This window comes from Leptosomus discolor, chromosome 5 (genome assembly GCF_034619465.1).
Source record: "Leptosomus discolor isolate bLepDis1 chromosome 5, bLepDis1.hap2, whole genome shotgun sequence".
Taxonomy (NCBI): Eukaryota; Metazoa; Chordata; class Aves; order Leptosomiformes; family Leptosomidae; genus Leptosomus; species Leptosomus discolor.
The window spans coordinates 81,685,662-81,699,751 of record NC_141395.1 but is presented as its reverse complement, the minus strand read 5'-3'; the positions used below and the strand labels follow the sequence as shown (position 1 = coordinate 81,699,751).

General features: G+C 43.0%; 1 protein-coding gene across 14 annotated transcripts in view; it reads right to left on the bottom strand.

Annotated features, from left to right (window-relative positions):
• The window catches only part of MTSS1 (MTSS I-BAR domain containing 1), a 125,024-nt gene that overhangs the window by 18,547 nt on the left and 92,387 nt on the right, over nt 1–14,090 (bottom strand). For 8 of the 14 annotated variants that reach the window (XM_086464940.1, XM_086464935.1, XM_086464939.1 and 5 more), the window contains exons 5-7: nt 13,925–14,016; nt 12,104–12,178; nt 718–875 (exon numbers count right to left, since the gene is read on the bottom strand). In XM_086464940.1, the coding sequence (XP_086321066.1) occupies nt 718–875; nt 12,104–12,178; nt 13,925–14,016 (325 nt within the window). Of the gene's footprint in view, nt 1–717; nt 876–3,973; nt 3,986–6,350; nt 6,363–12,103; nt 12,179–13,924; nt 14,017–14,090 lie in introns of all 14 variants that reach the window. The other 6 variants (XM_086464942.1, XM_086464937.1, XM_086464947.1 and 3 more) reach the window with 2 other exon arrangements.

The window sequence follows — 14,090 nt, the reverse complement described above, 5'->3', positions numbered from 1 at the left end:
TCCATCCAGGTCCTCAGAGTCTGGAATTCACCTCCTCCTGCTTAGCCATCAACTCTCCACTTCTCTAATCCATGGTTTTCTGTTGAGACTGATGCTCTTGGTAAACAAGCATTGGGAACATTTTCCCAGTATGATGGAGACCCTTCAGAAATGCATCATGTTGCACAAAGACAGAAACGATTCATCGCTGGGCTTCAGACAACCTGAGATGATGAAAATACACTCAAACCTTTTCAATGAACTGAAAAAGCTGTCATGTAGGAGGAGAAGAGCTGCCAGAAAACTGCATGGAAGCAGCCTGCAATCTGTCAGATAATGTCATTACATACACAGGGGAGGTCTTGAAACATTTATCAGTCCTAGCACAGAGTAGGAGTAAGGAAGCTTTGTATTAAAATGTGATGTTAAGAAAAAAAGCAGTGGGAAAAACTGCATTAGCAATGAATGGCTCAGGTCAGTACGCACAGGGAACTCAAGCCTACCTAAGTTTTATGCCCATTGTTTCCCCATTAGTCATCTTTAAAGTACTCAGTGTCTTCAGTCGCTGAATTACTCCAAATGCCTACAAGAAAGGTTCCAACTCTTGCCACTTCCTAGGCAGAGATGCAGGTTGAATTTTGGCTCTAGAAATCCATTCCTAATGAGCTGCTCTTTTTAGAGGCTTCTGGCCACTTATCTAATTTGTGAATTGTACCGACTTAAATGGAGAGCTCTTACTATCACAGGCCGCAGCATCGAGATGAAAGTACAGAATCGACCGCGCTCCTCGATCAGAGCTTTTCTGACAGCTTGCTTCTCGGTTTCTTCAAGCAGCAGGTACTTATCATTGACATCTTGTAAAGCACTGTCCAACTGGGGCTGAATATCACCCCGTCCTGTATGCAGGAAACAATCAAGAGTACATTTTGTCAAAACTGTGGGTCTCCACAGAGGAAGACCTTATTTTCCACCAGCACTGCTGATGGATTGTGCTTTTGAAATTCAAGTCTCACTAGCATCTTCCCTTAATTCAAATCAGTAAGGGTTTTTTTCCCCAATTAAATCAAGCATTTCATAGCATTTATTTTTCCCCGTATTGCAAAGAACAGAAATCCAGCTCAATTCAAAAGGTTTCAACAAGCCAAAGGCAGCATTTCACACACGGACTTCCACCAAGTGTTAGCTACAGAAATCCTTCACATCGTCCTTACTGAAAATCACCGTCTTACTAACTGGGACATAGTATTAATCACTAACCTCAGCTATATTGCTCTTCCTTCCTACTTTTGTGCTTAGCAAGGTCCTAATGCCAACTTTGTGGAGTCACTAAATGAGTGAATGAATCTCCTGTATGAGATGGTATTAAGGACATGTTACTGATCACTGGACCACTGGGTTCACATACTTCACACAAGCAAGTGCTAAAACAGTCTTCTTCTGGAGTCCAGAAGAAAAAAACCCAACCAACTATCAGCATCTGAAATACATATTGATGTCCAGCATTTTTCTATGGAAAAAAAAAATCCAATGTTTTGCAATCAAAAAGCTTCACTGTATTAATTATAGTCAACTCATAATACCAAAACTTTCTGTGACAGTTAAGTACCTTATTCTGCACCAACTGCTTACTCTGCATCACACCAAAAATTTATTCCTCTAGGAATGAATTGCTGCTGCTTAGCCAACAACACTGCAGTTGCAAGATGTTTTCATCCAGCTTATATCCCTTAATATTTTAAAGAACCTCAGTTGTGTAAATTTGTCTCAAATCTCCGGGAAACACCATCACATGCAAATTAAGTATCCAGGTACAGACCCATGCTACTGTTGCTAAACACCAGGAAGATAATGTGAAAAATGGTGGGCGAGTTACAAGCAGCTACCCAAACCCAATTTTTATGGACAATAACCTTCCTGCATGGAGGACTTAAAGCTACAAGCAAGAGGAAGAAAAGAAGTCTCTCAATGTGTGCAGTATGCAATGCAGATGACTCAAGGTCAGAGTTACAAAGGAAAACCTTTGCCTTATTTCTTCAATACTCCAAAGCGAGGTGAAGTCATCAGCTCCCCTGCACCAACTCACAGCCAGAGCTGCAGGAAAGAGAGCAGCGATGGAAGCAAAGAGAATCACGCTGGCTTAGTGGCATTACAGACTGGATGTCCCCAAATCTCCTCTGTGCAGTTAGTCATAGTCCAGATAAAACTGCACGGATACCCACAAGCAAAGCTCTGCAATGGATCCTCAAAGAAGCACGTGCAGGGCAACACCAATACAGCCACCGCCAAAGCCACCTGGGTACCAGCCTCCCAGCAGGAACACACAGTGTCTGATCCTGTAGATCAGGCTGACTGGTGTAATGTGGTCATAAAACTGATTTGGAAGTAAATAACTTCAACAATAACAGACTCTGAAGTTGCGTCACCTGCTTCCTCTCTCAAAATTAGCATCTTCCAGAAAGAAGCTACAGAGTTTTAGGTAACTCCCTGAAGGTCCTGTGCCTTCTCGTCTGTCATCCTTAGGAGACAAACCGGGCCCTTCTGCTTGAAGACCATTCTGTACATTTGAGGCCCTTCCCCATACTCTTCTTTGCTATCAGATGCAGCAATTAAACATTTTATATTTCTCTGGAGTTGTTCTTTCAAATTCCTTATGAAAACGAGACTTGCGTTATTGCTCAGACCCCTTATTTTGAGACCTGCCTAGAAATTCCAACAGGTGAAATCACCTCCTGTTTCTCAACCCTAGATACTGGCTCACTTCTGTGGATGTACCCAACGCAAAATATGTTAGTTGCAAACTAAATCACACGCTCATTAGTTCAGCTCTGGAGAATGGCTGTAAATGTTCAGCTGCTCCACCACATGATAATGCACTTAATGCAGTAAATCCTTGTAAAATACATTCGCTTATGCAGTGACAAGATACACACTTAGAAAGCAACTGGGCTCCATTGATAAAGTGGATTCAATTATAGTGAAATTTGGTAATTTATGTGGGACTCACAGAGCACTGCATCCGGGACCTGAGCAACAAGAGCACCCAAAACATGGGGCAAACATAAACCTCATTTACACCTGTGTAACTCACTCAAGTCAACCAAGTTATCAGGATAACGCTCAAGCTGTGTAAAACTGCATTGCTCTCCAACATCTTCTGTACCTCTATGAAGTACGTACCCTGCGTAGTGACAGGACAAGGCGAAACGGCTTTATACTGAAGGAGGGTAGATTGGATGTAAGGAAGAAATTCTTTCCTGTGAGGGCAGTGAGGCAGATTGCCCAGAGCAGCTGTGGCTGTCCCCTCCCTGACAGGGCTCAAGGCCAGGCTGGATGGGGCTGGGAGCAACCTGGTCTGGTGGAAGGTGTCCCTGCCCATGGCAGGGGGTTGGAACTGGGTGATCTTTAAGGTCCCTTCCAACCCAAACCATTCTGTGATTCTATGATATGATTCTACGAAGTTTCCATTTTATTCCTTTAAGTGAGTCAGGACATTAACAGACAAACCATCTCCTCACTGCTACTTTCATGGATCCATTTTTATGCTACGGCTCCTGGGCACCTATCTAGCCAGTGAAAACACACAAGCCATCCAGGGTATAATCCAGAACAGGAAACAAGCTTAGGAGAATCATTTAGAGGAGGCTCTGAAGACAGATGTTTATATGGCATGAATAGAGCTCTCTCCTGATGTCTCCTTGCAACTCATCTTTTAGGAGCAGGAAAGCTTTATTAACGTCTTTTGAAAGCTCCATAATGCAGACAACAATCTAGCAAGTCTTCTGAAATCAGGCATAGCTCTTCCCACTCCCTGAATTGCCAGCTGCCTCCCATAGCACTCAGACAGCTCGGGAATTTGAGGGGTAAGATCTCTGCCCAATTTAAGCAGCTTCCCTCACTAAGCAGAGCAGATCACAGCCCCTCAACAGGACTCCTACACCCAGAGGACACCGAGGATGTGAGGGCCAACTGCTGATCACCTCTGCTCCTCACCCACCTTGGGTCTCCACTAGTTTGAATCCACTACTTATCTCAGAAGGGAACATTGACCACTGGAGAGCAATGCAGTTCTTTTCCACTTTGAATGAGGATGGGAAGGTCACTTGTCCATGGCACCCTTGACAAGTGATTGCACTATTGTTGCTATGGACATGAGGCACACTTTTGTAAGGAACATCAGCATTATTATTCTCTCCAGCCCACATTCTCTGGCCTTTAGGTGACCCGTTTAAGAACGTTTCCAAACCAACACAAGCATGTAATGCCAGAAAATAGTTCCAGAACAGTCTCATCACAGAGCAGCTATAAAAGTGAACCTGGAGGGACACTCCTACCCCAGCTGCAGACAGGTTTGGATGACCCACCAAAGCAATCAGCATTAGCAACAGTCAAAAGCACCACATGTAGTCACAGCTCTCTGGCCTGCAACCAGCCAGACATGAATGTGATGTAGGCATGGCTCTGCAGAGCACGTCCGGTTGCACAGGGAAGAATGAGGCAACAATCTGACAACCGAGGAGAAATTCAAATCCAGCCTTTCTCAAAGGGGAGCTTTGGTGTTGCAGAGAGGAGCAGAAATGCAAGACCAGAAGTTGGGGACTGACTTCTCCAACAGCATCATGCTCCAACATGCCTGGGGACTTGCGGCTTGACACAGACAAGTAACAGCTAATGAACTGCAGAGAGCTGAACTGCCCCTCATCAATATTAACATGAATCCAGTTCTATTCTAAGGACAGCCTTAACATGTTACCCTCAGAGCGAGTGCTTCCCATCATTACCACAACGTGCAAGAGCTTTAAAGGACCAAGGTGCATTAAAAACTCAGTTTTACATTGTTCTGTGTGAATCCTGGCTGAAAGCCTCATGCAGCTTCTTAAATAACCATTGCTCAAAAAGAACTTTAGTAAAGGAAATGCTGACAGCTTTGCTAGTTCAAGTTGTCTTACAAAACATAGGCATAAAATTGGGTAAAAATTTTCCTTCTCCCTAATACATTTCCTTTGTATTGGAACACATTTCCACAGCAAAGGAGAACAATGATTTTTATATGCTCTCAGTGCAAGTCTGACTACTAAAGTTAACGCTGTTATTGTCAAAGTAACGCAGCAAATACATTATTTTCCATATTCTCACTGAAAGCGTGCTCCCTTGCACTTTTTCAGGTGTCTGCACAGAACTTGAATATTCAGTATTGGACACTTTACAGAGTGACAGAATTGACACTGTTTGAGACAACGTTGAGTACGTGTATACTTGGTACAAACCAAAACAGGCTCCAAGTCATTCATTCCCAAATCACCTTCTTTACAAGAGCATACCTGCTTCAGCTGCCAGGATGAATAACCTCTCTAAGTCCTGCACTGCAAAGCCAACAAATAAACCAACATGGGTATAGGTTGAGAACAGAAGAATTCTGCCACCATTTACGGAAAGGTGGAAAACCTCATGGCTGGGGTCAACTTCAGACACCTTCAGCAAACAAATCTGAGTCTTTCTGGTGGCTACTGGAGATCCAAATCAGCTGCTAATGTTCAAAAGTGCTAAGTTATCCCTTAGAAGAAAAGCTCCAAGTTACCAAAGGAAACTTCCAGATTGAATTACAAGTGTGGTTTCAAAAAAGGGGACAAGCAGCAGGCACCACAGCACACACTCCCAATCTAATCAATCCAGGCTTCTCCAAAGGGCAACATCTACATCATTACACCTACAAGTGGAGGTATGATTATTTGTCTCAACTTCAGAAATACCACGTTTCATTCACAAGAAGATCTCAAGGCAGCTACTTTAAATTTGCAACACAACTGAAACAACACCCCAATTTAAACAGATTTGAGATGTGATCAGGCAGCAGAAGAGACAATTGTGATTCTGATTTCCACCCCTTCCCCAGCATGAAGTTGAATATAGTGATTTCTTACCTATTGGTTAAGAAAGGTGCATGCGATTTTCAGAAAAAAAAGGGGGGACTTGGATCACAGGTTTACAAAGAACGACACTAAGGATTTCAAGCTCTAGACTTTAAAAGTCATATTAACAATAAGATACTCAATTATTTGAACATCACCTTCACGACATGTCTATTCCATTTAACTTCTCTCCCAACTGTGACATGATTTATCAGTCCATGTTAATCCCGCTCTAAAATAAACCAGAGGTTTATCCACAATACTGATTTTCCTCTTTTACAGTGTTCCAATTTGATGCCAAAAGAAAATAAATCAAAAGATGGCTTGTTCTTTAAGATTAGGCGATATTTTAGTTTCATTAGAAATTAAAGTCTAGGCAGTTAGTGGAGACCAGACACCATAAAGAGGCCACAGCAAGGGCTACAATAAACCAGCCACCAGGGTTACAGCATGGCACAGACTTACCCAGAGCCTCAGCTGTCAGGCAGGTGCGCATGGTGAGAAATTGCAGGACACAAAATTGACACAGAAAGGAAAATAAAAAAAGTCAAACTGGTATTCCAGCACTCCTAGAGTTTAGACATTATCATCAGCGCCAAGACAAGAGAGCGAGCAGTTTGAACTAGACTATCTTGACTTCTTCCACTGCTGATAAACGCATTAGCTTTGCTTCCCGATGAGCTGTTGCAAATTAAACTCCTGGTTATTTACCATACAGTTTTATTTTAAGAGACGGAAACCTGTTTAGGAACTTTGTTTAGCTTGCAGATTCCTAGGTGAGAACATGTTAACCCATGCTTCAGAGAAAGTGCAGAACACAGACAACTGTCAAACTCTGGTCAAGCTGATGAAGTGGCACAAAGCTCATCCCCTTGCAGGGAAGAGGGAACTCGAACTCGCAAAACTCTAGGCAGGTGCTGCGTTAGTAACCACAGTGCTTTTTGATGTTCTCTACTGCAATTACATTAATAGATTGTTAATTAAATTAAAAACTAATTGCTGATGCAATGTGGAAGAACATCAAAAAGATTAACCATGATACGTGTATTTTAATTAAAAACTTTATATATAAAGTTTTGCAATAAACCTGGCTTGCTGTCAAAAAGAGGGGAACTATCAAGAGGCATTCAAATCTCAAAGAATGAAAATAAATCAAAGAAATATCTCTGGTCACTGATTTCTGCAACATGTCCTCACTGAATTTTTATCAAGTGCAGCTTACATTATAAGCTTGCGGGGGGGGGGGTGACGACCCCAAAAAACCCCCGCAGGCACCAATCCACACAGGATTTTTTCCCTGCAACAGATAAGGATAATTTGCTCATTAGCTTCCCTCTTCTCAGCTGTATCATACTGACTCCACAGCGAGTCCTGGCTCTCACTTCAGTCATCATGCCACACTTGATCAATTTAGAGGAATAAGGCTATCTCCTGGCGGAGGAAGGGTCTGGCCAGGGGTCCTCCCTCCCCAGCCTGCCACTCCAGACAGGGCAAGAGCCAAGTATAGAAAGAGTGCAAAGTACTTGAATGAGAAGGTCAGCATTTGCGTTAAGAGCCGAGATGTTCTTCGGTTATAATTATGTTGAAGAGCTTTATGTTTTTCAGTTAAGAGTCACGGGGTTTGTGCAATCATCCTTGAGAGGAGTATAATATTACAGTTTCAAAGACCAGAGTGTAACACAAAAACAGCTGCAAAGGCTCCAAAACACAAACAGGTCATCTTCGCTAACTGGCAGGAGGGGAAGAGAAGGCACTTTTGGCAGTGTTACAGTAAACTAATAATAACATTCTATTCTCTCAACTTTATTAAAAGTAAGAATACTTTCCAAAACTGCTGCATACTCAAAAGTAGAGGTTCTGAGTTTGGATACTCAACATTGATGGGACACAAGATGAAATGTTGTACTGTATGTTAACAGCACTCTGCAGAAACTTCTACAAATGGCTTAGAGATAAAACTCAAGTTTTCACATTAACACATGTTATATTATCGGGAGCCTTACATACAACTCCTTTTCACAAATTTGCTTGGATTTAAACATTTTCCTCAAAGCTCACACAATGTCACATGCCATGATGAACCTGAAAATGAAACCTACCAGTCACGTTACAGGCAGAAGGGAAACCTGTCTAGTTAATCATTAATAGCCAAGCTGACATACAGGAAATAAAGCCAGCATGCACTCCAGATTTTACATATGCATTCAGTTATATTTTAAGTTAGTTACTTGATGCCTTTTTTTTTTTTTTTAAACTAAGAATCATGCATTTTATCAACCTTCCAAAATGGTTACATGCAGAGCCACAGCTGCCGTCTCTCATCTGAATTCAACATAGCATCAACAGCTTCTAGCAGCTATGGATCCACTTATGAGGCCTTGACTCAGCAGAAACCTAAACATGGAATTTATTTTAAATATATGCATCATTATTCTGCTGACTCAGGTTAGCTGGTCTGACTTCTGATGTCCAATGTTTGTCTGAAAACAAAGAGCAATTTAGAAGATGTACACAGTTCCACGCACTAGGTAGGTTCATCTGTTCAGACAAGAGCAAAGTTTCAACGCTGGGGTGGGCAACATGCCCTGTGGGCCTGTCCCCCTTGGGAACAAGGGTGTAAGGAAAATGATGCACCTTGAAGATCACCATGACATCCCCATGGACTGCACTGATCTGGGAGGTGCACCAGGATCCTGTTCAGGCTACATATATTTAGAATTCATATGGATGTATTTTTTTTTTTTAATAGTGAAAGGCAACAAAAAGCATTAAAATTATCCCTGTAAGGTCTTTTGAAATGCGAGACCTTCATTTACACACAGACTTGTCATTTTACCAGACACACTCCAGCAAACTTCCAAAAAGAACTCCTTTTCGTTTCATTTGGAAAGCTTGGTGTTTTCCCCATCACCTCAAGCTTTGGAAACACCTTTATCGCAATTAACACACCTACTTCGCAAACATAATTTCTAAGAACTGATCTTAAATGCCCGGCCTGAACTTTCAACGTGGCCGCATGGAACCAGAACAAACAGACCATGCACAAGGCAGAGAAGAGGCAAACCCCGCCGTATTCAGCCCCTTAGCGCTAAGGTGGGGTGCCCAACCTGTAGGACAAGCCACGCAGCCCCTGGCCCCTTCTCCCAAACATCCTTGTGATGCAGGCGCGGAGCAAGGAGCTGCGACGCATGCTGCAGCCGTCAGCTACGAGAGGGAGCCTCTGCAGCCTGATGCGGCAGGGAGAGAGGACACCACGGCCATGACGCAGATGAGAAAAGTAGAGGGTTATATTTGAGTTCCTAGACCTAAGGCTGCCCAAAGCAGAAGAAAACCACTTTTCCATCCAGTCACAGCAGAAAAAGCTTGAAGGATTTTTTAGTAGCATGCACAGTACTTAAGCAAATCCAGAATTCAGCAAACATCTCACTTGCCAACAGATGATCACAAGGTTAATCCACAAATGTTCTTACAAGCACTAGGAAGGGAATGAATTGGTTATTTTAGAGCTCCCATAGGTGAGTCAGTAACTTTACAGAAAAATCAAAGGGACAGGTCCTGCTTGAGGAAGAACAGAACAAAAAAGGTTAAGTCTAAGCAACAGGGAAACAGGAGAGCTGCAGACACAGTAAGACGTTCATGCACTCAGCCACATGCCTGCCAGGACAGTCGCACGCAAGAGCTTCCCTGCCTGTAGTTCAAACCTCATTTGTGACCTAAAGCAGAATCACTTCTGCCGCTTTATAAATAAACCCCTAATTGACTTTTTTTTATCCGTCAGTGACAGCAAAAGCAACACACTTCACCATGTAACACATTAAACAGACCTGTCAAGGTGGGTACATACAAAAGTTTTCATAACAACATTTGATGTTGCACTCAGACCAATGCTTTATTCCTTCAAGGCAGGGATCAAAAAGACAAAGAGGGGGAAAAAGCACCTGCCACATTTTTTTTCTTCTATATTTAAGCACTGTAGGTAACTTGCAAGAACAGGGTGAACTTCCTCCCACTTCTGCCCACTCGTGCTGGAACCCACAGGGCCGGCAGCTTTGGGCATTCATTCTCACATCTGTATGTGCCTCGGCACCTCACTGCACCTCTCCTCCCCAGGGGCCGTAACAGAGAGCAACCTTCAGGTCCCCAAAAATATTGCAGCTCCTCCTTTCCCCTGTACTGGCTACCTGCGAGTCTTAATAACTTCCACCTTCCCCATACGCGTCCCTCTGCGACCAGCTTTAACCCGACCTCAGTCCCACTGGGTTTGTGCTCTGGACCCAAACAGCATGTGTGTGACAGCACAGAGGGATATTCTGAGGGGTACAGCACAGAAATACAGCAGGTTCATTGACTACTCCAAAAGCATGTCATAACAGCAAAATTAATCAAGGGAATGACCTCAAAAAAAAAAAAAAAAAAGTCTTCAATCATAGCATGGCTGCTATAAAAGTGACAGCAAAATGAGGCCTGTTCCACTCCCTGCTCGAAGATGTTTAATCCTAAAGGAGGCCAAGACACCAGTGTGCTGACCCTCATCACTAGACGTGGCACACATTTGAGGAGGGAGATGGGAACCCAGAAAATCCAAGGAGAAAGTCCACTTGCTTTAACCACTGCTGACAGACACCTACAGTGGCATCTGCAGTCCGAGAACACTGTTGGTTTTTTTTCCAGAAGGCTTCTCTCTCCTCTTCCCACCTTACAGAAAATGCCGTCTCCTCCTCCAAGATTGCAGATTGATTTACTCAATACTCAGAAGCAGGATAAAAGGGAGATGGAGCCAGATAGCTGTCAATTCATAGAAACAGGTTCAAAAAATGGCTCCTTCTTCCCACATCATGGACATCCTTTTCTCAGCTCTCACTTACAATGCATTGAGGGGGTTGTTTGCATCACACGGGGACAAGAAGCGATGAGACCATAACAGGGGAGAAGAAAGGAAAAGAAATGGAGGGAATATAACAGACTCTCTAAGTCAGACAATTTGTCACACAAAACGAGAAACATGTTTACATATCACCCAAAAATAAAATCTTACCACAAAAAATCATGTCCTCCTAAAGATGACCATTCTGATTTAAAACACTAAACTTTTCCATGGACAGAGACACACACAAAGCCTACTGAGCTAGGCTCCCTCTTGCTGGCTTCCACCTCTCCCTCCCTCATGCCTTATCTAAGTCAGATAAAATTCAAGAGCAGTTTTCCAGTCATGTGGCTTTCTACCGGCATAATTACTGACTCACCTATTAGGATGGACAGTTAGAGACAGCTCACCTGTTCTGGGTAACACTTGAACAATTTTAAAAGTTCAAGCAACTCCCCGCCCCAGCATTTATTTTGCTTGTCCCTGGGCTCACAGTTTTTAGGCAGGAGGGGAAGGACAAGCTGCAACCTGCAGGCCCAGAGCCGCTCAGAGAACACTTCCTACCCGGCTGGGAAGCGCCCCATGCCGGGAAACGGAACCAGAAAGTCTGCTTCTTTATAAGCTCCGTATCATTGTTCCAAAGCTTGGTGGGGTTTGCACTTGGCCAAGTAAAACCCTTAGTGACTGCTAAGTGCAGGTTTTCATTAACAGGATGATGAAACTCCTGTGACAAGATGGTGGCGGAAGAGCAACAGGAGCATGAGATTCAGCTGCTAAAAAAGACAGATTGTCTTTGTGGAGAATTCCCTTTCTTTTCTTACTCATCTTTAGTTTTCTATGGTTGCCAAGTGACTTCCCCCTGACAACAACCCATGCTACCTTGTCACCCTCTGAGGAATAATGTAAGGTTTATGAGATTACAAGCTGTTAAAAAAAACAAAAGAAAGGTGGTAGAAAGGGAGAACAGTGAGAAATGTTAATAGTTACAGAACATTTACATAATGGCTTTTTTTAATATTATTCCAGAAGATTCTAGAAAATTTTACAGGTATCTGCACAAGTCATGTTACAGTGCCAATGTTCCTAAAAGGAATAAGTTAGCAGCAAGCATTCTATTTTAAAATATGATTGACTTTGTACAAACAGTTTTAAGGCTTTTGTATAAGAACATTGGATAGCAGCTTCAGAATATGACTGAAATGACACACTGTAATTGTACCCTGGTGTTCAAGTACGTACCAAGAATACATTACAGGGGACCGAATTACGGCAACAGAAAGTCCTATCGCTCTTCAATCTTGTCAATGAGCACAGCACAAAAGGTTTTTAGCAGTACAAGTATGAAGCAAGTTACCTTTCTTTGCTTTCTTCTGCAGCTTCAGTGTGTCCGACGATTTCTTTTTTATCTCTTGGCGGGCTTTTTTGTATTCTAAAAAAACATACAGTCTCTATTATCAACATACTTGATGTCAAAATGAATGTTTTCACAGAAAAGGCTATGTTTAAAGACATCAGACTACACATTCTATGAGGACAGCTACTATTAATCAAAGCGACTTAGAACGTGCATTTTGTAGCGCCTATAGGTTTGGCTTAATATAACATTTTAGGGTGTGAGTACATTCACATACCAAAATCTTTCCCAAATAAACAAAGCCTTTACAGAAATAACAACTGAGAACACAGCACAAAATTAGAGTGCTTTTCATTTCAGAGACTCATCCACTCTCAGGAATGGAAAACAGAGATGACAGGTTTCTCGAAACATCTATGTTCAAAAACAAGTATCCAGAAATGGCAGGGCAGAGAATATCCTGTGATCCCTCTCCAGCATGAGAGTCAGGCAGCGGGAGAAGGTGCTAAAACTTTGCCCAAGGAAGGGTCACATTGCCAGCTCTTTCTGATGAACTGGAGCACGCTGCAGTTGTCCTCATTTTCAGATGAGCTGCAAATCCCGGGAGAATTAAAATCCCAAAACAAAATATTCCACTTCTAGTCCAGGCACACTAAAGGTACCAGATACGAAAACTGATACTTTAAAAAAAATAAAAATAAAAGGCATGTATGCATGTATATACATATACACATACACTTTAACAAAGGAGGTCAGTTACTCTTCTATAGATGGAAAAACAGAAGCAGGCTGGTGGAGGGCACAGGAACTGTACTGGGGCCAACTGCACCCCCAACACCCAAGTCCACCCACTAAACCCTAAATCTCACTGCCACTTTGGCCAGGGTCACCCCTACCTGCAGGAACCCGGGTGATTCCTCCCGCTCGCTCGCTACGTGCTTCACACTCTCCACAGCACAAGGTGGCATTTTTTTTCAAGAGCTGCTGATTTAGCTGCTTCTATTTGACCACAGTAGTAGTAGGGGGCAAGAAGCAAATCCTCTTTCTGAGGCAAGCACACTCCTTCCCATCAGTTCTCACCCTCCCCCAAATAAATTACGGTCATGCTGCCTCTTTCAGACATAGCAAGCATCTTCAGTTTTCAAGGGTCAGTGGTGAACTGCAACCTGCTTTCAGCACCTGTGCTAGAGGGCTGTCATCCCCAGTACGAGTTTTGCAAAGCCAAAGGCATCTACCAACATGCTCTTGCTGTGCCAGACTTTGCTGCCTCCTGCTCACGCCCCCAGGAAAGCCTCTGGAGCCGTCATCAGCGCTGCAGCTCTGAGCATCCTATGTCCAACGACACAGCTTTCCCGTTCCCCAGGTGCACATTTCTGTATCGCACCAGATATAAAATAATGATGCTGAAAGTTTTACAGGGCTGTGCATTCTCTGGAGGACACTATGTCCGAGACATAACATGGTCTTACAGTTAGCTTTTAACTACACCCTGGGGCTTTGCAGGGATAGATGCGGCGTTCCCAATCCTCAGCACTACTGGAGATCATACAGTGAGAGTGGGCTAACAGAGTTAAAACTCGTCATTGCTTACCAGTCTAGAAAAACAACCCATCCCTTGGGGTTCTGCAAACTAAACCTTCAAAATGTATACACAAGGGTTAAAATTTGGTTAGGCGCTTTGGGAGGGGAGTGTTTTAGAAGAGAAAAATTGCTATACATATTTAAGTGCGTCATTCAGTTCCCCAGTACAAACATGAAAAGAGGAAGAAAAGCTGATATTACAATCTTACTCCTATTAAAGAATTCTTCCTCTGTAACTACCTTTTGCATGGTCTTTATCCAGTTGATTGGCCACTTTCTTCCACTCTTCCATCTGTTCTTGAAGTGGGTTTATCAGACAGTCAATTAAAGCACTAATTTTGTTGAGAAAACACAAAGAGCAATCAAATCCTGCAGATGCCCCTATTCTTATATAGAGAGCCAAGGT